Raw genomic sequence first — 24,190 nt, forward strand, 5'->3', positions numbered from 1 at the left:
TTTGGCTAGAGTTTCTACATGACCAAACTGTCCTTGATAAGGCACCTGGTGATAAGCAAAATCTATGCAAGTAGGTCAGCAGCTTGTTACTGACATTCAAGAGACCAGTCTCCTGAATACCTGCATTGTTCAATTTAGCATAATTTGTTTCACTAACACATTCCAAAGGCGCATCCTAATATGCACATCAGCATCTGAGCAATAATCATACAAACACAGATGATCTTATTATTTTGGACAATTGAGTCATAGCTAGGCCCTCACACTCCAAGTCATCAGTACGGTCTCTTAGGATGACATTTTCTCTAGATGGGCGCATTACCATTGTGTGGTCAGAGTTAAAATCATCTTCCATGGTGGATAACCTGGTTTCTATAGCCGCCACTTGTTGCATTGTCTCATCAAGATGGTTTTGCAGCGCTTGAAGAGACGTGGTGACTGTTTCTTTAAAGGGAAGGTGTCGTCCAAAAAAAAAAAATGTCAGTAACTGAAAAAATGTAAAGTAATAATGTTTTAATGTTTTGTTTAAATATTATTTGTTTTTAATTGAGCAAAATATAAAAAAAAATAAAAAGTTTGATATTTTCCACTGTTAAACACTAGGGGGAGCAGCTGCTGAAATCCTACAGAAATCCTACTGTAGAATTAGCCTGGATTACAGCTGCAGTAAAGTGGGCAGAATCTGCTCTCCTGTGTGTGATGTCACAGCTTCCCCTCCCAATCTGGGGGTTTCCAAAGGATAAAAGGGAATGAAATTTAGGATCACAGTGCGGAGCCATTTTGCTGGTGACCGCAAATATCTAAAGTGTCACCAAGGACAGCTGGAGTATCACACAGGATAGGTTTAGATACAGCAACTCAGAAGACAGTATCACACAGGAGAGGATTAGATACATGGCTCAGCAGACAGTTTCACACAGGATAGGATTAGATACCCAGCTCAGCAGACAATACCACACAGGACAGGATTAGATACACAGCTCAACAGAGAGTATCACACAGGATAGGATTAGATACACAGCTCAGCAGACAGTATCACACAGGATAGGATTAGATACATGGTTTAGCAGGTAGTATCACATAGGAGATGATTAGATACATGGCTCAGCAGACAGTATCACATAGGAGAGGATTAGATACACAATTCAGCAGACAGCGTCACACAGGATAGGATTAGATACCCAGCTCAGCAGACAGTACCACACAGGATAGGATTAGGTACCCAGCTCAGCAGACCGTATACCACACAGGACAGGATTAGATACACAGCTCAACAGACAGTATCACACAGGATAGGATTAGGTACCCAGCTCAGCAGACCGTACCACACAGAACAGGATTAGATACACAGCTCAGCAGACAGTATCACACAGGATAGGTTTAGATACAGCAACTCAGAAGACAGTATCACATAGGAGAGGATTAGATACATGGCTCAGCAGACAGTATCACACACAACAGGATTAGATATACAGCTCAGCAGACAGTATCACACAGGAGAGGATTTAGATACACAGCTCAGCAGACAGTATCACACAGGATAGGATTAGGTACCCAGCTCAGCAGATAGTACCACACAGGACAGGATTAGATACACAGCTCAGCAGACAGTACCACACAGGACAGGATTAGATACGCAGCTCAGCAGACAGTATCACTTAGGATAGGATTAGGTACCCAGCTCAGCAGACCGTACCACACAGGACAGGATTAGATACACAGCTCAGCAGACAGTATCACACAGGATAGGTTTAGATACAGCAACTCAGAAGACAGTATCGCATAGGAGAGGATTAGATACATGGCTCAGCAGACCGTATCACACAGAATAGGATTAGATACACGGCTCAGCAGACACTATCAAATGGGATAGGATTAGATACACAGCTCAGCAGACAGTATCACATAGGAGAGGCTTAGATACACGGCTCAGCAGACAGTATCACATAGGATAGGATTAGATACACAATTCAGCAGACAGCATCACACAGGATAGGATTAGATACCCAGCTCAGCAGACAATACCACACAGGACAGGATTAGATACACAGCTCAACAGAGAGTATCACACAGGATAGGATTATGTACCCAGCTCAGCAGACCGTACCACACAGGACACGATTAGATACACAGCTCAGCAGACAATATCACAAAGGATAGTTTTAGATACAGCAATTCAGCAGACAGTATCGCATAGGAGAGGTTTAGATACACAGCGGCAGGGAAGGGGCACTGGTACTCACGCACTGCTTTGGATGGACGCCCACAGCGGCTGCAGCAAGGAGAGCAGGGGGAGTGAGGGCTGTCAGTGGAGACAGTAGCAGCGGGGGGAGGGGCGCCGGTACTCACATGCTCTGCATAGACGCACATAAACAAACACACACACACCGCTCTGCTGCTTGGACGCCAGCGGTGGGGAGAGTGGGGCTGGGTAGAGCGTGGGGACGGGGTGTCATTGGAGACAGTATTCCACCGCTGCACACTGCTCCAGCTGTCAATAACGACACTGTTCTAGGATCTGTTAGGATGGTACTGATTGGTCTTTCAGATTTTGGCTGTAGGGGAAAAATGCAGCCCAGCCGAAAGCATGGGCTATGGAAAAATGGCGGCGGAACACACCCATGGCTGTGAATTGGGCAGCCCACATAGGCGTTACTATTTCAGTTGTAATGAAACTAAAGGGGTCGGAATCCGACTACTATCGCCTATGTCCATGAGGTGCTGTAAATTGAGCCTGCACGGTCGTGCTAAAACTAGGAATGTAAAATGGCAGCCCCCATTGCCAGCTTTCCAGGATTTTATAAACTGAAAGACATCTTTATGTAAAGCAAGATAACAGTATAACTGCATGTTATCTTACAAGTAATCATTGTTTGGATTATATAAATCCGCGACACCTTACCTTAAAGCTGGGTTCACACATAGCGACAACGACGTCGCTGTTACGTCACCATTTTCTTATGATCGCTGCTTAGCTGTCAAACACAGCAGACGCAGCAGCGATCATAACGACACACGTCGCTGTGGAAGCCATGCTGCACTTGGTAACTAAGGTAAATATCGGGTAACCAACCAAAGTGCTTCTCTGGTTACCCGATATTTACCTTGGTTACAAGCGCACACCGCTTAGCGCTGGCTCCCTGCACTCATAGCCACAGTACACATCGGGTTAATAAGCAAACCTTTGCTTATTTACCCGATGTGTAGTCTGGCTGTGTGCAGGGAGCCGGCACTGGCAGCGTGAGAGCTGCGGTGCTAGTAACTAATGTAAATATCGGGTAACCAAGGGAAGGGCTTCCCTTGGTTACCCGATGTTTACCGTGGTTACAGCTTACCGCAGGCTGCCAGAAGCTGGCTCCCTGCATCCTGCTCGCTTCAGTTCGTCGCTCTCTCGCTGTCACACACAGCGATGTGTGCTTCACAGTGGGAGAGCGACGAGCAAAAAATTAAGCAGGACATTCAGCAACGACTGGCGACCTTACAGCAGGGGCCGGGTTGTTGCTGGATGTCACACACAGCGACAGCGACGGGACGTCGCTGCTACGTCACAGAAAATGGTGACGTAGCAGCGACGTCGTTGTCGCCGTCGCTGTGTGTGACACCACCTTAAGTGTGATGGAGATGTCCGTCAGAATGTTATTTGCCACTTCAGAGACTAGGCGCTTATAGTAGATACCTTCCACCAATTTAAATATGTCTGAGGTACCTGGGGTTCCAATGAAAGCTGCCTGTCCTGATTTTCTGTTGTCTGCCCACTCTTAAGTGGGGCTTAAATGGTGATGCTACATCTTCCCCTTGCTGAATCTGTTGTCTGGGGGGGTCCCATGTCTAGGCAGTAGAGATGAGCGATGTTCGAATCGAACCATTCGCCAATTTCAAATTCGAATGATTTTGGGCGGTGTTCGACGAACTCGAACGATTTTCGAACGATTTGCTTCATGTTCGACCATTCAAGTTACCGTTCGATAACTGTTCGATCACCAAAAGTGTAGCTAGTTACTAGCTGGCTTTTCACTGTAATACTGTCAGTCACTGTTACTAATGATATTATCAAAAGTAAAGCGGGCTTTACACACTACGATATTGCTAGCAATTGCTAGCGATATCGTATGCAAAAGCACCCGCCCCCGTCGTGCATGCGATTTGGTGTGATCTCTGCCGCAGCGAACATTATCGCTACGGCAGCGTCACACGCACTCACCTGGTCGGCGGCGTTGCTGTGGCTGCCGAACAATTCCTCCTTCAAGGGGGAGGGACGTTCGGCATCACAGCGACGTCACTGCGACGTCACTAAGCGGCCGGCCAATCAAAGCTGAGGGGCGGAGATGAGCGGGACGTAATATTCCGCCCACATCCTTCCTTCCGCATTGCGGCCGGCGGCAGGTAAGGAGACGTTCCTCACTCCTGTGGTGTCACACACAGCGATGTGTGCTGCCGCAGGAGCGACGAACCACATCGATAATCAACCATTACCGATTTTTGGTTTTGGGACGACCTCTCCATGGTGAACGATTTTCACCATTTTTAAGGTCGCTGGTAAGTGTCACACGCTGCAATATCATTAATGACGCCGGATGTGCGTCACTAACAACGTGACCCCGACAATAAAACATTAACGATATCGTAGCGTTTAAAGCCCCCCTTATGCGTCTGTGGCGCCTCACACGTGGTGGTTTCACATTCAGAGCCTTTGGCCCGCTCTTACCTAAACCGTTTACACAGACAACATTAGGTCAGTCTCTTTCCCATATATGTGAGCACATATCAATTCTGCAGATTCGCCACACAATTGAGGTAGCCTCACCTGCATTATATGAACCATTATTTCAAAAGACCACAACGCATACTTACCTTCTTGGACCTGGGGCTGATACAACATAATTTTCATGTGGTCCACTTGCTATGGTGAGGTCAGTTGTATGTTCATCTTGATTCTTCAAACGTCTGGAGAACCATCTGAGACTCACTTCCAAGTTCATAGCATTAACTACTCACCCACATAGGTCAATCTGACCTGAACGTGGTCCTAGACCCTTTTTACACATTGGCCTCTCCTATGAGAATTATTTGGTCCAAGACCCTAGAGGAACTAGTACACCGATCACATCCGTAAGAACGGCGGAGTTCATTTCTTAGCTCATATGATCTGATGTCTTGTTCTCAACACTAGTCCCTTTAGTACCTTCTTTGGATACCAATAGTTGATTCACCTGACGTTTTTGGTGCTCGTATAAGAAATCTAGTCTCATCTATCATAGTCCTTGAAGAAAACCCTTGATGGGTAGAAACGTTGGACAAATTTACGTTTATAATAAAGACATTTTTTGAGCATCATATTGGACTCTTCTTCACATTTTTCTATAGTGTGCCGGAGTATATTTTCTATATCGTCTGCATTTTCTCCAGAGCACCTGCTTCTAAGATTGGTTGAGCCAGGTTCTATCCTTTATATACTTGCTGTGTTGTTGGCGGCAAGGTGAGAATCAGGCTTCCTTCCTCTGCGCCCTTTCACCCCAACCTCTCACAATAGAAATGTGATCAAGGTCTCCCTCATCTGCTGAGTCTTCCATGCCCATCACCAGTTCATCCTCCATTTCTTCCTGAGCTCCTGCACCTTCCTCAACAGTTTGGCTGCTACCATGCGCCCTTGAAAATCCCTCTCCCCCACCGTCACATGCCTGCCGCTTTGGTGTTGCTGACCGTCTGGACCTTGGAGATCTTGTTATCCCTTCCGCATATGACTCCTCCAATACTTCCTCCCCTTCTACTTGTCCCACCACCTGACTCCTAATAATGTTTACAATGTGCTCCAGCATGTAGATGACTGGAATTGTCATGCTGATAATGGCATCGTCAGCGCTAAACATCTTCATCGCCATTTCGAAACTGTGCAGAAGGGTGCATAGGTCCTTGATCTGAGACCACTCCAGCAGCGTGATCTGCCCCACCTCTGGATCTAGTTAGCCCAGGCTATACGTGATAACGTATTGCAGCAGGGCTCGGCGGTGCTGCCACAGTCGCTGCAACATGTGCAGATTCAAATTCCTGCGTGTCGGCACATCGCATTTCAGCCAGTGAATCGGCATGCCAAAAGACTTCTGGAGTGATGCAAGTCGTTGAGCTGCGGAGTGTGAACGGCGGAAGTGAGCACATAGCGAACGTGCCCTCTGCAGAATCCCATCTAGGCCGGGATGGTGGTTTAAAATTTGCTGGACAAACAGGTTCAATACGTGAGCCATACAAGGCATGTGTATCACATTGCCCTGGCGAACGGCCGCACCCAGGTTTGCAGCATTGTCGCACACGGCTGTTACGTCACCACCGGAGTCTGCTGCAGCGACTTGTACTCCGATCGCCAGGTGACACAGTGTTCCTTTCGTGGATAGTGCTGGTGATTGGAGAGGAGTCGATGCCAGCGGCGCCGATGTGCGCAGGTTCCACTCATCCACTGGGCTGGGTTACCTTGGGATCTGCAGTACCACTGGCTGACTGTAGGTGGTGGGTGTCTCACAGCTGAAGTACCATCATTCAGCTACAACCAATGGGAAGACACCATACCCTTTTTTATGCCCCTCCTGTCTGCTGACCACTGCCAGACATAGTTACATAGTTACTTTGGTTGAAAAAAGACCTAGGTCCATCTAGTTCAACCTTCCTCCACCAATTCTACATTTGGTCACTAAGTCATTTATAACCAACAATGTTTTGTGTACTGAGGAAATCAACCAGCCCTTTTTTAAAAGCTGTTATAATATCTGCCATTACTACCTCTTGTAGTAGGGCATTCCACAGTATGCAAACATAGTTCTGAACTTCTGGTTCCTTTTCCGCCCAGTTCTGTTTTGTGATTTTGTGTGCTGACTACCACTTGTTTCCCGACTACGTCTCCTGCCTGCTGTTTATGTACCTCGTTGCCCGATCCGCATTTGATCTCTGCTTGTTTTCTGATTATGTCCTTGCCGGCCGATTCTGTTCCTGTTCCACAATTCATGGTTTGACCCTGCCTGACTACTACTCTCTTGGACTGCAGCCTTCCACAGGTAGTGATCACCTTGGGCCCTGTGTAATTCCAAATCCCTGTATAGGGGTTAAAGGGTTTCAGGGTTCAAGGAGTCCTGCTTGGTGAGTAGCTTCCCTCTAGCCTATCCTTTACAGCCCGTCTGAGTGTGTGGATCCAGGCAGGCATTACACCGTGACCTCTGCAGAAGCCCATGTAGGCCAGGATAGTGGTTTAAAAATTGCTGGATAACCAGGTTGAACACGTGAGCCATACAAGGCACGTGTCACATTGTCCCGGCGAAGGGCCGCACTCAGGTCTGCAGCATTGTCGCACACGGCCTTCCCTGGCTGCAGGTTGAGTGGAGACCACCATTGATGAAACTCGGTCTCCAGAGCTAACCGTCCACAACTCCTCTGCGATGTGACTCACATTTCCCAAAAATATCAAAGTAAAGAGTCGACCGCCTGATGCCGTCGAGCTCTGCTGCCACCATAGTAAGGAGGTTTGCGGGATTCCTTCTGCACAGTTACAATGCGGGTTGCCTGACCAGACAGGCTTTGGGCGGAGGTGGAGGACCCAGACAAGGTGGAAGAGGCAGAAGCAGTGGAGGAACTTCTACATACAGAAGATTGACGCACAACTCGTGGGGATAGCAAGACTTGTACAGCAGACCCTTCTCCATCTCTCACCATAGTTACCCAGTGTCCAGTCAGCGATATGTAACTCCCCTGTCCATGCTTACTGGGCCAAGTATCTGTGGTGAAATGCACCCTGTCACACACAGAGTTTCTCAAGGAAGCAGTGATGTGTGCGACATGCTGGTGTAGCGCAGGCACACCTTTCTTGGAAAAGTAGTGGCGACTGGGCATCTGCTCTTGGGGCACTGCAATGGACATAAGATCTCGTAAATCCTCTATGTCCACTGGGCGGAAAGGCAGCATTTCTGTAACCAACAGCTTGCAGATGCTGAAAGTCAACTTCTTAGGCATGTCATGCCCTTCTAAAATCATGTAAAACACAGCAAGGCGACTCCAACAAGAGTCGCCATGTTTTCCAAAAATTTGGCCACAGACACCACTTAAGTGACATCAATTGTCCCACAGTTGCAAACTTAAAATGTTGATTTGCATGACGCCCAATCAAAAATACACAACCCTTTACTCTCCCCAGGATGACACAGAGGTAGAAAAGTCCTTGCGGATCCATGATTTGTTAATCTTGATGAACGTTAGTCTGTCCATATTTTCACTGGACAGACGCGTACGCTTATCGGTCAGCGAGAAAGGAGAAAAATTTCAGCTCACCTGTTGCCTGGATTGTTGGATCCACAAGTGCACGGCATCCACCGGCAGGTCCCAGCCGGTAACACTGGAGTGAGGAACAGGAGAAGGAAGGATCCGGCACAGACTCTTCTATAGTAAAAACATTATAATCTTTATTCCAAGCGTTTAAAAAGTGATGTGGAGACCAAAACGGTGTACAAGCAAAAAGAGGAAACTTTACGCGTTTCGGACTTCGGTAAAAGCAAAGGAGTCCTTAGTCATAAGTATTTCCTCTCGAACACAAGACTACTGAAATAGACTAACTCGTTTAGTCAGGCACAGGGGAGGGGCAGAAGCAACATGGTGGAGCAGGTGAGATTCTGCGGGCTAAAAGGTTGTGTTCGTCTGAAGCATCATACAATAGGGGAGCCAGCCATATCAGTAGACTCAGTAAGCGGGGCTACTCGAATCATGTATTGAATTGGGCCTATTCTATCACTGCGAATAGGAGCCGGAGCAGTTTACTTGAGGATCACTCTAAATCTCTAATATCCTTGAACCGTGTCACCTTCTCCACCCCATTTAGCACGGACTTTTTTCAAATAAAACATATCATTCAACGTTTTATTCCCCTTTTAAGGCAGGATACTGTTCTTGATTCTATTCTTCAACCAGGGGTTAATATAGTTGCTAGAAGAGCCAGCACTGTAGGAAACCTAGTTGCACCTAGCATGTACACCTCCAGAAAATGCAACAAAACCTGACTCAGTGTGTCTGGGTCCTATAGATGCGGGTCCAGCCGATGTGGCCTCTGCAAATTTATGCACAATACTAAATTCATTGTGAGGAACCAAGGGGATAATTTCATTATTAATTCATTTATTAGCTGTTCCTCCACACATATTATCTATGTAGCTACTTGTGCTGAGTGCCGCAGAGACTACGTCGGTTGTACCTCCAGAGCTCTCAGAACTAGGATCTTGGAGCATGTTCGCATACCTTCAAATGCCTCTGATCCCACTTCTGTGAACTATGCCGTATTAGTTAAAAAAACGCTCCTTATCTGGATTAACCAGACATTTTATTGAACATCATTCGGCAGATTTCTCATCACTGGTTGTCACCGGCATTGAATACATACCCAGACCTCCCCGAGGAGGGGACTGGTTTCAGGCTCTTCTCCTTGCGGAAGCAAAATGGATTTTAAAGCTCAATTCTAGATACCCCAACAGTTTAAATTACCGATCAGATTTACGGTACATTTTCTAGGGAGATATTACCTCGGACATACATTTACAAATTAACATATTTTTATGGGATGAGAGAACCATACCATACATCTGAACAGCCGTTGTGGATTTTTCATAGCTCATAGATTACATTTAATAATTATATATTCATATATATGCATTAATTTGATGGATTTATTCATTTATTTATTTGTTTACTATGAGCTATTTCGGCCATTTTGTCTTAGTATTGTTAATATCAATACCTAATGTCTTAATTTCTTCATCGTTCCTTATGGGAGACCCAGACCATGGGTGTATAGCTTCTGCCTCCGGAGGACACACAAAGTACTACACTAAAAAGTGTAGCTCCTCCCTCCTAGCATATACACCCCCTGGATAACCAAATATAGCCAGTTCAATGCTTTGTGTTCAGGAGGCACACATCCACACATGCATCCTCATCTGTTTTTGATTTTTGAAAAGAGTTTGAAGAAAAGCGGGTCCAAGCCTGGACTCCCGGCATGTCCCTTCTCACCCCACTGTGTCGGCGGTGCTGTTAAGGTTGATTTCAGGGCTGGAGCCCTTCATGCCGCGCTCCTTCACCATCCCCTGGGGCTCTGGCTTGAAGTGGGAGCCAGCACGGTTCTCACTGCCTTGCAGGAGACCGGTCTCCATCCGCAGCCCCTTTTGGATCCTGCCGGACGGAGCACTCCTCCCTCAGGGACCTGGCCCTGCGTCTCACAAGCTAAGTATCTGAGACGTGGTTATCAAGGGGTCCCTTGTACTTTTATTGTGGGGGAGAGTGTGCTGTAAAACTATGCTGACTTTCCGGCCGGTTCTCTGGTTTTCACCGGAGAACCACGCCGATGGTGCCTGCACGCCGGCCGCATTATTAAATTTAGGCCTCGGCTTCGTCTGAGGCCTACTTCCGTTTTCACTGCCCCTGCATGCCAATCATGCAGGGGGACAGTGCGGCTCCGCCCAGCGGCTGTTTAGCACAGGGAAGGGACACTCCTCTCTGAGGAAAGATTCCCTCCCCTGTATACCTCCTTTGCCCTCCGGATCCCGCTCTTTGAGATAGGCCCCGCCCCCTCTCCTCGCTCCGGCGCCATTTTATCAGCGTTCTCACACTGATTGGAGCTGCCTGCAGCATCTCTCTGGGGGTCCGGTCTGTGGGATCTGGAGGGCACACAAACGGTCGGGTAAGCCACAACCTCTGGTTGTGGACCTAGTTATATACTCTCTGGGGGCCATTCTACTCAGAACTCCCACTTCAGCAGCATGTCTCACACAAGGAGCAAGGCTGCAAGGCTGTACTCAATATGCACTGCATGTAAGCTCGTACTGCATGAACCGAGCACATATCCACATTGTGATGCCTGCTCTAACATGGTGGTGCCTCAGCCTGGAGTCTCACTCCCAGTGGTCCCTCCGGCTGCTTCGGCTCCGGTGGCTGAACCCCCGGCTTGGGTAGAATCCTTCTCTAAGTCTATCTCCCAGTCCTTTGCCGACTCCATGGGACAGTTGTCCCGGACTCTGCTGAGCATGCATCAGCCACCTTCTCAGGGCGCCTCTGCTGCTACGGCTCGCGCAGCAGAGCTCACAGAGCTCAGACCCCGTCCTCCTAAATGGAAACGCAGGGGTTCCTCTCCTTCCTCGTCCCGCGGCTCTGATTCACGAGCTGAATCACAGGACGAGGAGGATGCCTTTACTGTGGGCTCGGACGCTACCTCCATGTGCCCCATTGATCTCACCGAAGGTGATGCAGATGTTAGTGATTTGATTGCGTCCATTAATTCTGTACTGGACCTTAATCCACCAGTATCGGATGAACAACCCTCTCTGGTAGAAAAGCACCAGTTTACATCACCTAAGAGAGCAAGGAGTGTGTTCTTTCACCACTCCAGTTTTCAGGACACTGTGACCAAGCCAGGGCCTGTCCTGACAAACGCTTCCCAAAGCGTAGTTCTGATGACCGTTTTCCCTTTCCACCAGACGTGGTCAAGGAGTGGGCTCATTCACCGAAGGTGAACCCTCCGGTGTCTAGAATCTCAGCCCGGACAGTTGTATCTGTGGCTGATGGCACCTCACTTAAGGATTCCACTGACCGCCAGGTTGACCTTTTGGCCAAATCTGTATATGAAGCTGCAGGGGCCTCGTTCTCCCCGTCTTTTGCAGCAGTATGGGCTCTCAAAGCCATCTCTGCTTCTCTAGAGGAGATGCATTCCCTCACCAGGGACTCTATGCCCGAAATGGTTGCCTTAACTTCCCAGGCTTCAGCCTTTTCATCCTATGCCATGTCTGCCATTCTGGAGGCTTCTCACCGCACGGCGGTGGCTTCGGCTAATTCCCTCGCTATACGCAGGATCTTGTGGCTGCGAGAGTGGAAAGCAGACGCTTCTTCCAAGAAGTACCTTGCTGGGCTCCCATTTGCTGGGTCCCGGCTGTTCGGCGAACAACTGGATGAAATCATTAAAGAAGCTACTGGCGGGAAGAGTACTTCCTTGCCATAAACTAAAACCAGGAAACCTGTCCAGGGCAGGAACCAGTCGAGGTTTCGTTCCTTTCGTTCCTCTAACTGGTCATCCTCTAAGCCCTCGGCCTCATCCACTAACTCAGCCAAGGACCGCAAACCCAGCTGGCGCACGAAGCCGCGTCCTCAGAAGTCCGCAGGAGCCGCTGCCACTAAGGCAGCCTCCTCTTGACTATCTGGCCGCGCCAGCAACGTCCTTGGTCGGTGGCAGGCTCTCCCACTTTGGCGACGTGTGGTTTCAACACGTCTCCGATCAGTGGGTGCGGGATATCATCTCCCACGGCTACAGGATAGAATTCTCTTCCAGCCCGCCAAACAGATTTTTTCTGTCCACTCCCCCCTGCTCCAAGGCCGCCGCCTTCTCGCAGGCCGTGGCATCCTTGCAGGCCAATGGAGTAATTGTACCGGTTCCCGCCCGGGAACGGTTCAGAGGTTTCTACTCAAATCTCTTCCTAGTCCCCAAAAAGGACGGTTCCTTCCGGCCCATCCTGGATCTCAAGCTTCTCAACAAGCATGTTCAGGTGCGGCATTTTCGCATGGAGTCTCTGCGATCAGTCATTGCCTCAATGACCCAAGGAGATTTCCTAGCATCCATCGACATCAGAAATGCCTATCTGCATGTGCCAATTGCAGTTTCACACCAGCGTTGGCTACGTTTTGCAAACTGAGAGGAACATTTCCAATTCGTGGCTCTCCCCTTCGGGTTAGCCACGGCCCCTCGAGTATTCACCAAAATCATGGCAGCAGTGGTTGCGGTTCTGCACCTCCAGGGGTTGGCAGTGATTCCTTACCTGGACGACCTTCTAGTCAAGGCTTCATCCAGTGCAGACTGTCAGCGGAGTGTTTCGCTCACTCTCGCCACTCTAGTCCAGTTCGGGTGGCTTGTCAATCTACCCAAGTCCACTTTGACTCCGACCCAGAGTCTCACGTACCTAGGGATGCAGTTCGAGACTTTGCCGGCACTTGTAAAGCTGCCCTTAGTCAAACAGCAGCCCCTCCATCTGGCGGTGCGCTCTTTACTGAGGTCTCGCCGTCACTCCATCAGGCACCTAATGCAGGTGATGGGTCAGATGGGGGCGTCAATGGAAGCGGTTCCCTTTGCCCAGTTCCATCTGCGTCCCCTGCAGCTGGACATTCTCCGCTGTTGGGACAAGCGGACTTACTCCTTGCACAGGTTGGTGGCTCGGTCGCCACAGACCAGGGGCTCCCTTCAGTGGTGGCTTCGGCCCCTCTCTCTGTCTCAGGGACGTTCCTGATGATCCTCACCACGGATGCCAGTCTAGTCGGCTGGGGAGCAGTATATCTCCACCACAGAGCGCAGGGCACTTGGACTCAGTCCGAATCAGCCCTCTCTATCAATGTGCTGGAAATCAGAGCTGTGCTTCTAGCTCTCTTAGCCTTTCACCATCTGTTGGCGGGCAAGCACATTCGAGTCCAGTCAGACAACGCGACAGCAGTTGCCTACATCAATCACCAAGGCGGGACACGCAGCCGCCTGGCAATGTTGGAGGTTCAACGCATCCTTCAGTGGACGGAGGACTCCAAGTCCACCATATCCGCAGTCCACATCCCAGGCGTGGAAAACTGGGAGGCAGATTATCTCAGCCGTCAGACCGTGGACAGCGGCGAGTGGGTTCTGCATCCGGCAGTGTTTCGGACAATCTGCCGCAAGTGGGGCACTCCGGAAGTGGACCTAATGGCATCCCGGCACAACAACAAGGTTCCGGTTTACGTGGCTCGCTCCCACGATCCTCAGGCCTTTGCAGCGGACGCGCTGGTTCAGGATTGGTCCCAGTTTCGTCTGTCTTACGTGTTTCCCCCTCTAGCTCTCTTGCCCAGAGTCCTGCGCAAGATCAGAATGGAGGGCCGTCGGGTCATCCTCATTGCTCCAGACTGGCCCAGGCGAGCTTGGTATCCAGACCTGCTCCACCTGTCCGTGGAGGTGCCGTGGCATCTTCCGGACCGTCCAGACCTTCTCTCACGAGGTCCGTCTTTCCGCCAGAATTCTGCGGCTCTCAGATTGACGGCGTGGCTCTTGAGTCCTGGATCTTGACGACTTCTGGTATCCCTCCTGAAGTCATCTCCACTATGACTCGGGCTCGGAAGTCTTCCTCGGCCAAGATATATCACAGGACCTGGAGAATCTTCCTGTCCTGGTGTCGCTCTTCCGGCCATGCTCCTTGGCCTTTTTCCCTGCCGACCCTTCTGTCCTTTTTACAGTCCGATCTGCAGCTAGGACTATCCCTCCCTTCCCTCAAGGGTCAGGTCTCGGCTCTGTCAGTTTTGTTCCAGCGGCGTATCGCCCGACTGGCTCAGGTGCGCACCTTCATGCAGGGCGCATCTCACATCATTCCGCCTTACCGGCGTCCTTTGGATCCCTGGGACCTTAATCTGGTCCTCACGGCCTTGCAGAAACCCCCTTTTGAGCCACTTAGGGAGGTTTCTTTGTCTCGTCTTTCACAGAAAGTGGTCTTTCTAGTGGCCATAACCTCCCTCAGGAGAGTCTCTGATTTGGCTGCTCTCTCTTCGGAGTCACCTTTTTTGGTGTTTTATCAGGACAAGGTGGTTCTCCGTCCGACTCCGGACTTTCTTCCTAAGGTGGTATCTCCTTTCCACCTTAACCAGGATATTTCCCTGCCTTCCCTTTGTCCGGCTCCTGTTCATCGCTTTGAAAAAGCGTTGCATACTCTGGATCTGGTGCGGGCGCTCCGGATCTATGTGTCTCGCACCGCTGCTCTTAGGCGGTGCACCTCTCTTTTTGTGCTGACCTCAGGTAGGCGCAAGGGCCTCTCGGCTTCTAAGCCGACCCTAGCTCGTTGGATTAGGTCGGCCATCTCCGATGCCTACCAGTGTTCTCAGGTGCCTCCCCCGCCGGGGATCAAGGCACACTCGACCAGAGCTGTCGGTGCCTCTTGGGCTTTCCGGCACCAGGCTACGGCTCAGCAGGTCTGTCAGGCTGCAACTTGGTCTAGTCTGCATACCTTTTCGAAGCACTACCAAGTACATGCTCATGCTTCGGCAGATGCGAGCTTGGGCAGACGCATCCTTCAGGCGGCTGTCGCCCATTTGTGAAGTTAGGTTTCGCCTACTTCTCAGTTTTCTGTTTATTCCCACCCATGGATTGCTTTGAGACGTCCCATGGTCTGGGTCTCCCATAAGGAACGATGAAGAAAAAGAGAATTTTGTTTACTTACCGTAAATTCTTTTTCTTATAGTTCCGTAATGGGAGACCCAGCACCCTCCCTGTTGCCTGTTGGCAGTTTTCTTGTTCCGTGTGTTTTCACCGGCTGTTGTTGTAGACAGAGGCTCCGGTTGTTCCGGTTTTTTGCTCTATCTCTACTTGTGGGTGGCTGTCCTCCTTCAGCTTTTGCACTAAACTGGCTATATTTGGTTATCCAGGGGGTGTATATGCTAGGAGGGAGGAGCTACACTTTTTAGTGTAGTACTTTGTGTGTCCTCCGGAGGCAGAAGCTATACACCCATGGTCTGAGTCTCCCATTACGGAACTATAAGAAAAAGAATTTACGGTAAGTAAACAAAATTCTATTTTTTTTATTTTTGATGTTTTATAGGACATTTCCATTTGCAATGTAATGAATCATGCATGTCAGAAAATAACTAGATTCTATGTGATCCTCTCTGCTCACCTGCTCCCCCATGTAATCATGTTGCTCTGCCCCTCCCCTGTGCCTGACTAAACGAGTTAGTCTATTTCAGTAGTCTTGTGTTGGAGAGGAAATACTTATGACTAAGGACTCCTTTGCTTTTACCGAAGTCCGAAACGCGTAAAGTTTCCTCTTTTTGCTTGTACACCGTTTTGGTCTCCACATCATTTTTTAAATGCTTGGAATAAAGATTATAATGTTTTTACTATAGAAGAGTTTGTGCCGGATCCTTCCTTTTCCCGCTTATCTGTCAGCACACTCCCAGCAGCACTGAAGACACGTTCCGAGAGAACCCTGGCTGCGGGACACAAGATCCCCAAGGCGTAAGTGGCGAGCTCAGGCCATTTTTCCTGATTGGAAGCCCAAAATGAGCAAGGCTCAAGTTGCACAGTAATATCTGTGTATCCTCCTCCTTTTACTCGTCCAGCTCTTTTGTTTTCGCATGCGTATATGTACTTGTCACTTTTTCATGTGTTTGTGGTGTCTTGTGAGTTGTTTGTTACCTTTTGGACACCTTAGAAGGTGTTTTCTATGTGTTTGTGTTTGCCTGCCATTGGTTTCAATGGGGTTCAAAGGTGTTCGTCGAACACACCCGCTGTTCGACAAACCGAACCTAAGTCGAAAACTAGGGGGCTGGCTCCTCTCTACTAGGCACCACTCCTCCATAGATAGCGTTCCATCAATGGGAAGCTACTTTTGTTTAGTTTTCAGCTTGGCAGCAGGTGTATAGGTCTCCAGCCTCAGGTTCTGAAAGGGAGCTGTAACTTGTGTTTGTTTAGTGTGATTTTTTTTCAATTTAATTAACTCTCCTCCTGCAGTCTCCACTTCAGGTGTGTGGGGGGGATTTGGGGGCTCAGCTTATCCAGCAGGTGGACTGGTCTGCAGAGTCGGGTCCCTAAAGGGAGCTGTGACTTGTATTGTTTTATTGTGCTTTTATTTATTTAACCCTTTTTCCTGAGTCTCCACTTCAGCCCCCCTCAGCCTATCTAGTAGGTGGCTAGCAGTACCACACAGCTAGGTAGAGCAGTGCTATAGTAATCAACTTTGTTGGAACAATATCCCAGCTTCTGCACTTCTGGGAGGACCGCCCCCTAGCTTATTTAGTAGCTTAATTCACACACTGCAGTGCTCTGTAGAGTTAACCCCCTATATCGCCCGTCTTCTGAGCTCTCTCTTGGGTCCCCGCCATCAATACAGCCTCTCCACCTCCCCCGGTTTGATAATTTGTCCTACCAGCAGGCCGTCAGTTTGCAAGCACACACGTGGAGTGAGGGTGAGGAGCTCAGCTACGCTGCCGGCACCATCTTTATCAAGCAGCCTGATGACCCTCTGTCTCCCGCGGGTTTCTCCAGCGATGCTGCTACAGGCTCCCTCTGAGCAGAAAACCTCTGCCACATGGTACGGATTGCCAGGTGATTCGGTCGGGGGCTTGCTGAGCGTGTTAGTGCTCCCACATTGTGATTCTGGGCGAGGGGTGACTGAGCCCGAGAGAAGTCCGACTTACATAATTGGCTCCGGAACCGGAAGTCGTTCTTTTCTTTTTATAGAGTATTTAGACTGTCGTTTTTTTGGCCTCATAAAGTATATTTCCTCTTATATTCCTTATATAAGGCAGCCATGGACACTGTGCTTGTGGTGCCAGGTATGACATTCAGTATATAGTCAATATTATTAGCTAATTTTCTGTGTAATTTCTTTTTGGAATTGTGGTAGAGTTGTTTTGGTAATCAGACCATCACTATCTGGGCAGCACAATGATACTTCAGTCAGGGCCCTGAGTTTACCAGTGAAAACCAAGTTTAATTTTAAAATTTACAAATTCTGTTTTATTGTTTTGACAGAAGATCTTTGCATTCTAAAGAATACATCTGAAGAGCTATGCATTATCGCAGAAAAACCTTCAGCCCTTCACAACCAAGATCCGTCATGTGATGCTTCTAAACAATCTCCTGGTTCACAACAGAATGTTCAGCAAAATAAAAGCCACAAGAGGGGAGATCAACAACAAAGAGCTCACACAGGGGAGAAGCCATATTCATGCTCAGAATGTGAGAAATGTTTTACTTGGAAGTCACAGCTTGATATGCATCTAAAAAGTCACACGGGGGTGAAGCCATTTTCATGTTCAGAATGTGGAAAATGTTTTATTTGGAAATCACAGCTTGATCGGCATATAAAAACTCACACAGGGGAGAAGCCATTTTCTTGTTCAGAATGTGGGAAATGTTTTATTCAGAAATCACAGCTTGATGGCCATTTAAAAACTCATAAGGGGGAGAAGCCATTTTCTTTTTCGGATTGTGGGAAATGTTTTATTCGGAAATCATACCTTGATGACCATGTAAAGATGCTCACAGTGGAGAAGACATTTTCATGTTCAGAATGTGGGAAATGTTTTATTCGAAAATCACAGCTTGATCGGCATATAAAAACTCACACGGGGGAGAAGCCATTTTCATGTTCAGAATGTGGGAAATGTTTTATTCTGAAATCACCGCTTGAGCGGCATATAAAAACTCATACAGGGGAGAAGCCATTTTCTTGTTCTGATTGTGGGAAATGTTTTATTCAGAAATCACACCTTAATTTGCATATGAAATCTCACATGGGGGAGAAGCCATTTTCATGTTCAGAATGTGGGAAATGTTTTATTCGGAAATCACACCTTGATCGGCATATAAAAACTCACACGGGGGAGAAGCCATTTTCTTGTTCAGAATGTGGGAAATGTTTTATTAGGAAATCACACCTTAATCAGCATATAAAAACTCACACGGGGGAGAAGCCATTTTCTTGTTCAGAATGTGGGAAATGTTTTATTAGGAAATCACACCTTAATCAGCATATAAAAACTCACACTGGGGAGAAGCCATTTTCTTGTTCAGAATGTGGGAAATGTTTTATTCATAAATCACAGCTTGATGGCCATATAAAAACTCACACCGGGGAGAAGCCATTTTCTTGTTCAGAATGTGGGAAATGTTTTATTCAGAAATCACACCTTGATGGCCATATAAAAACTCATAAGGGGGAGAAGCCATTTTCTTGTGTAAAATGTGGGAAATCGCTTCAAACGGAACTTGAAAACTCATCTGTTCAGTAATGCCTATAATCTTCAATGACTTTACTGCTTCACCACCACCACCACCCTGCGGAGCTGCTACTACTGTCTCCTAACCAAATCCTATAGAATGTAAGCCCGCAAGGGCAGGGTCCTTTTCCCTCTGTACTAGTCTGTCTATTGTAACTTGTGTATGTATTCTGTATGTAACCCCCTTCTCATGTACAGCACCATGGAATCAATGGTGCTCTATAAATAATAATAATAATAAAAATGCTTTGCTCATATATCCCATTTTGTTAGACACCTGAGAATTCACACAAAGTAGAAGACATTTTTTTTTTATTTAGAATGTTGTAAGTTATAGCAGTAAATCAGATCTTGTCAGACATCAAATAATTCACACGGGAGAATCCATCTTTTTGTTCTGTATGTAGAAAGTGTTATCAGCCAAACTCCCATCTGATTGCAGATGAAAAGCTCACACAGAAAAAAAATATCCATAACATAAATCTTGTTAGACCCGACAATACTCGCACACAAGGAAGCAGACATTTTTTGATTGTTTCAGTCAAATTCCCCAAAGGATGACATCTACTGGGAGGCCTATATGTTCTGCCCGTGTTTCCTCTGTCTAGCAGATACCACCACCCCCCCTCCATTACTAATCTAGTCAATTTGCACCAAGAAAAAAGGGCTGACCCCAAGGAGGTTCTCAGGTCAGTGCACGGATTCTCAAATACGTGTGTTAGTGCTGTCACTGCTGTCCCAGCCAATGGGGAACATTTTGTTCATTGACTGTGAAAGTGAGTATGGGATCGTCGTGGTACCCCCTGTGAGGTAGCAGCGTTGCTTGGGCAAAGGCTGGAGGCACTGAGGCAGCAGCTTGTTCACACCAACAGTCTATTGTTGCAGCATAAATAGATCCAGTTTTCCACAGTCAAATAAAGTCTCTTCCGGTGCATATAGACAAATCCTAAAAGTCTTATTACCTTAGGACCCCGTTAACTGCAGGGATCTGTTTAGGTTTTCCCAGGCTCACACTCCTGGCTTGTGTTCACTCCACACAGAGCCAGCTCAGCTCACACAGCATGTTTGCTTCAACAAGCCTGGCCCTCGACTACTTCCAGTCTAAACCCAAACTGAATTCCAGAGGCCTGTGTTCAGCCTCTACACAGGCTGATACACCTAGAGCTCCCTGCTCTGCTCTCACCCTCTGCAGCACACACACTGAAGGCTATGTGTGCACGTTGCGTAATTGCATGCAGTTACGCTGCGATCTGCACCGCAGCGTAACTGCATGCGTCCTGCGTCCCCAGCACAATCTATGGAGATTGTGCAGGAGCCGTGCGCACGTGGCGTATTAGAGTGCAGCGCTTCGGCTGCTGCCCGAAGCGCGCGTTCTAAGAAGTGACATGTCACTTCTTTCCTGCGCTTTGCCTGCATCCCCCGCTCTGTCTATGGGAGGGGCTGCAGTTAGACCGCATGGAATCTGCTTTTTTTTTTCATTACGGACTGTTTCTGCAGCGATTTGAAGCGCACGTGTGCTCTTTAAATCGCTGCAGAAATTTCTGCAGGGCCAGTACGCAATGTGCGCACATAGCCTGACAGTCTAGAGCCAGTCTCCGCTAGGTTTGATTTAACCCTTGGAGCCACACCCACAGGTGGTAAGGAGTGTTTAATCAGCCTCACACACCCTTCCATGACTCCGCATGTAATGCAATCCTTTGGAACCACAGGTCCCAGCCAATATTCACATTGCAGAGCACCAACGCTTCTTCAAAACATACCGGCCATTTATAATGCAGCCGTTTGATGTCTCACATACCCTCCCCCTCTGTTCAAGCAAGTAGGGGAGAACACTTGCCAACGACCTTGTGCCCCGAGACAGGGCATACACGCTGCCGTGCCCCACCAGTCGAGAGGGCCGTCTCAGTCGCCCAAGAGCATTAGTCCCTTGGACATTGTCCAGCACTGTGACCAAACCCTATTTTGTCAACCCAGGGTCAAAGGACGTCCCATTTGCGGACCGTTCTCTCCCTGACCCCCTCCCAGGGTTACCGCAGTAGAGAGACTTGTTCCCAGTCAAACCTACAGTCTTGTCCGAACTTAGGTTTTCTCGTGTAACCCCAGAGCTACTGTCGGGAACTCTAAGCTCATAGTGGCCACTATCTACAGTACACCGTAGGTTGTTTCTCTGTCGGCGATTTCTTTTATCGCGTGTCTCAACTACCGGACCAATCAGTAAAGGTGAAACATGGTCTAATAGAGCGCTAAGGAGGCCACAATGTTATATTAATTTAGTAACTTTGAATTGCTTTTAGCAATTAAAAGTTACTAAATTAATATAACATTGTGGCCTCCTTAGCGCTCTATTAGGCAGTGTTTCACGTTTATTGATTTGTCTATCCCCCCCCCCCCCGGGGGTTCACGGCAAGAGCTGCTAGAACGGAGGCTAATTCAAATCCAGGACCACTGACGCCCATTCCCCCCAGTGACCCGCGGCTACACCGGCCAAAAGGAATCCGTTCTCCTGGAAGGATCTCATGGACTAACGCTAGCATCACACGGTACAATCTATCGTGTGATTGCACGAGCGATCGTACCCGCCCCCGTTGTTTGTGCGTCATGGGCAGTTAGTTACTCGTGGCGCACAAAGTCGTTTACTCCCGTTACACGCACTTACCTGCCAGACGACGTCGCTGTGGGCAGCGAACATCCTCTTCCTGAAGAGGGAGAGACGTTTGGCGTCACAGCGACGTCACACAGCCGCCGGCCAATAGAAGCGGAGGGGCGGAGACAAGCGGGACGTAACATCCCGCCCACCTCCTTACGTCTGCATTGCCGGCGGGATGCAGGTAAGCTGCAGTTCATCGTTCCCAGGGTGTCACACGGGGCGATGTGTGCTGCCTCGGGAACGATGAACAACCGGAGCACAGGAGGACCGACATTTTGAAAATGAACGACGTGTCAACGAGCAACGATAAGGTGAGTATTTTTGCTCATTCACAGTCATTCGGAGGTGTCACACGCTACGACATCTCTAACTATGCTGGATGTGCGTCACGAATTCCGTGACCCCGCCGACATATCGCACGATATATCGTACCGTGTGACGCCGGCATAACTCCCTGCCAGCGGAACAACATTGTACTCCTGTCTTACTCCGTGGTTGTGCGAGGGCTGCACAACCACATCAGGTGAGCAGTTTTCAATTACCGGTCTCACCGCTACTCCTGAGACTGTACACATGTGCTCCCTTGTTTTACTCTTTATTCAACTACCGGACCGACACACCACTTTCCTCTTCTTTACCCTGAACATCGGGTGGAAGACAGCTGATGTCCTCCACACAGTTGGCGAAGCTGCTACTCAATTTTCAGTTTTTCTTGCCTCAACTGCTCCATGTCACGTACATGGTGTACCTGATATTCAAGAAGACTTCGTACGTTTCCAATACTCTCTACAGTCCCGACACAGACGATCGGAACCATACTAGCTTCCCTGGGTATCTTGCTCTCGTTAGCAGCAGGGATTCTCAATCTCACCAATCCCGACTTATTCACCATGTCTTGCATGACTTGTCCGTTTTTTCCAATGACTCTCCCCACCAGAGCACAGGGTACTTGGACGATATCTTCCGCAAGACTTTGCGCTTTCCTTTTATACTCTAGCTGTCTAGTGGCATCTTCATTTTGCACCTGGACCTTCCACTTCACACGAACACATCTGAAGTGCATGTCCTTTAGAATCACCACCCGCTGCCCAGTAATTTCAGTGGCGGACAATATCACTAATTGTTCAGCCTCTGGGGTACAGTAGACCTCACACGCTTCCACAGCTTTCTTAAATTCTTCATGCATGGACTCGGTGGCACACGCTTCTCTTAAGTCCTTAGGAATATCCACCGTGCACATGATTACAGGAGTCTCAATCTTTCCTGCCGCTTCCAGAGTCAGCTCTCTTTGGGCGTCCCCTGCTTCAACAAGTTTGGTCAGGATTGACACTCGCCACTCCATCTGCTCCAAGGCTACCTGGGACCTGGAGTGGCACTCTGCCAAGCGACTTCGAAGCTCTGCCACTTCTTTCTCCAGCTTGCTTACTCTCAGTAGCCTGCCTAAGAATTATTTCTTGTTTCAGACGGTCTTTGACCATCCCCTTGATCGAGTCTTCACTTGCGGACCTCTCTGGTCCGCGACACAATTTTTCAGAGGCTTCTTCCACCTCTACACCTCCGGCCTCTTTATGGGGTGCGTTTATGTCATAGTCAACCCTCTCTTGTGTCTCAGCTGCTTCACTTTCAGCCGCCTCACAGATAGGTGGCTCATCAGCTAGCACAGAAGCGGGAGAGGATTCAGCTTTCAACTCTGGGGCCGGCTCCTTCTCCATGGCTTCATCGCACGGACCACTGTTGTCCCGATTTGTCAGTTTCTCTGGCAGCATGTCACCGCTTGCCAGTGCACCTACCTCAGCTTCAGAGCCTTTGGGTTTCTTACTCTTCTTACCCACAACAATCTCTATATCTTCCATCTTGGTTTTACCAAGCAGGTCATGCAGGCTCTCAGTCCCGGATGAGACCTCTGGTCCAGACTTCACCTCCTGAGAGGCTCTCTTCACTTCAGCACCAGCTGTTTCTTAGGTCTTCACTGCATTACCTTCAACTTCCTCTGGGGTCTCTGCAGTTTGACCTTCAGCCTTTTCTTCCTTTCCTGCCAGGATGTCAAACCCTTTAGTGTGGTACTCTGTACGTTGTAAAGCTTTGCCGCTATTTTCACTGTCCATCATCCCAGCACAGGATGGGCCACCAGTCTGCTCACCATAATCTTTGTGGATTTTCTCTCCATCACCACTCTCTAGGATGTCATCTCCAGCAGTGCTTTCCAGGATTTCACATCCTATCGGGCTCACACTCGACAGACCATCAGCTTCACCCTTGGAAATCATAGAGAACACCATCATTACTTCCTTGGTTGGTTCCTTTTCTGCAATTTCAGCCCGCTGATTTCTGTCGTTACAATGTGTCAGTTCAGTCTCTGATTCCTCTTTCTTTTGCAGGATATTGCTGTCTGACTCTACCGTAGCAGTTGCTACTGGCAACATGTTTTCCTTAACCAGGTATTTTACCTTCTCTGCACCCTCAGACGGCATACACTGGGCTACCTCTTCGCGCTTATTACGTCTTCGTCGTCGGGAAGAGGATTTACCCTTCTCAACTGTCTGTACCTCACTGTACTCACTCGTCATTTTACTAGACTCAGTGCCTTTACTGGAGTCATAGTCACTCCCTCTGGTGTCCTGGACTAACTTGTCCCCACTTAGCCAGGTGTCAGACCCCTTTTCTGGAGCTAGTTTAATTTTAGCGGTCACACTATCACTTCCCTTTGGAGACGTCACTTCACTAAGTTGGGGAGACCCTCTATTTCCCTTGGTTATCCCT

At 48.6% G+C, this 24,190-nt stretch overlaps 1 protein-coding gene across 1 annotated transcript in view; it reads left to right on the forward strand.

The window, feature by feature from the left end:
* The window catches only part of LOC142257041 (uncharacterized), an 87,667-nt gene extending 68,683 nt beyond the window's left edge, over positions 1 to 18,984 (forward strand). Inside the window, exon 11 of the mRNA XM_075329099.1 lies at positions 17,534 to 18,984. Coding sequence (XP_075185214.1) covers positions 17,534 to 18,795 — 1,262 coding nt within the window. The 3' untranslated portion in view covers positions 18,796 to 18,984. The remainder of the gene's footprint in view (positions 1 to 17,533) is intronic.
* The last annotated feature ends 5,206 nt before the right edge of the window (positions 18,985 to 24,190 follow it).

Source organism: Anomaloglossus baeobatrachus, chromosome 1 (assembly GCF_048569485.1).
Source record: "Anomaloglossus baeobatrachus isolate aAnoBae1 chromosome 1, aAnoBae1.hap1, whole genome shotgun sequence".
Classification (NCBI taxonomy): domain Eukaryota; kingdom Metazoa; phylum Chordata; class Amphibia; order Anura; family Aromobatidae; genus Anomaloglossus; species Anomaloglossus baeobatrachus.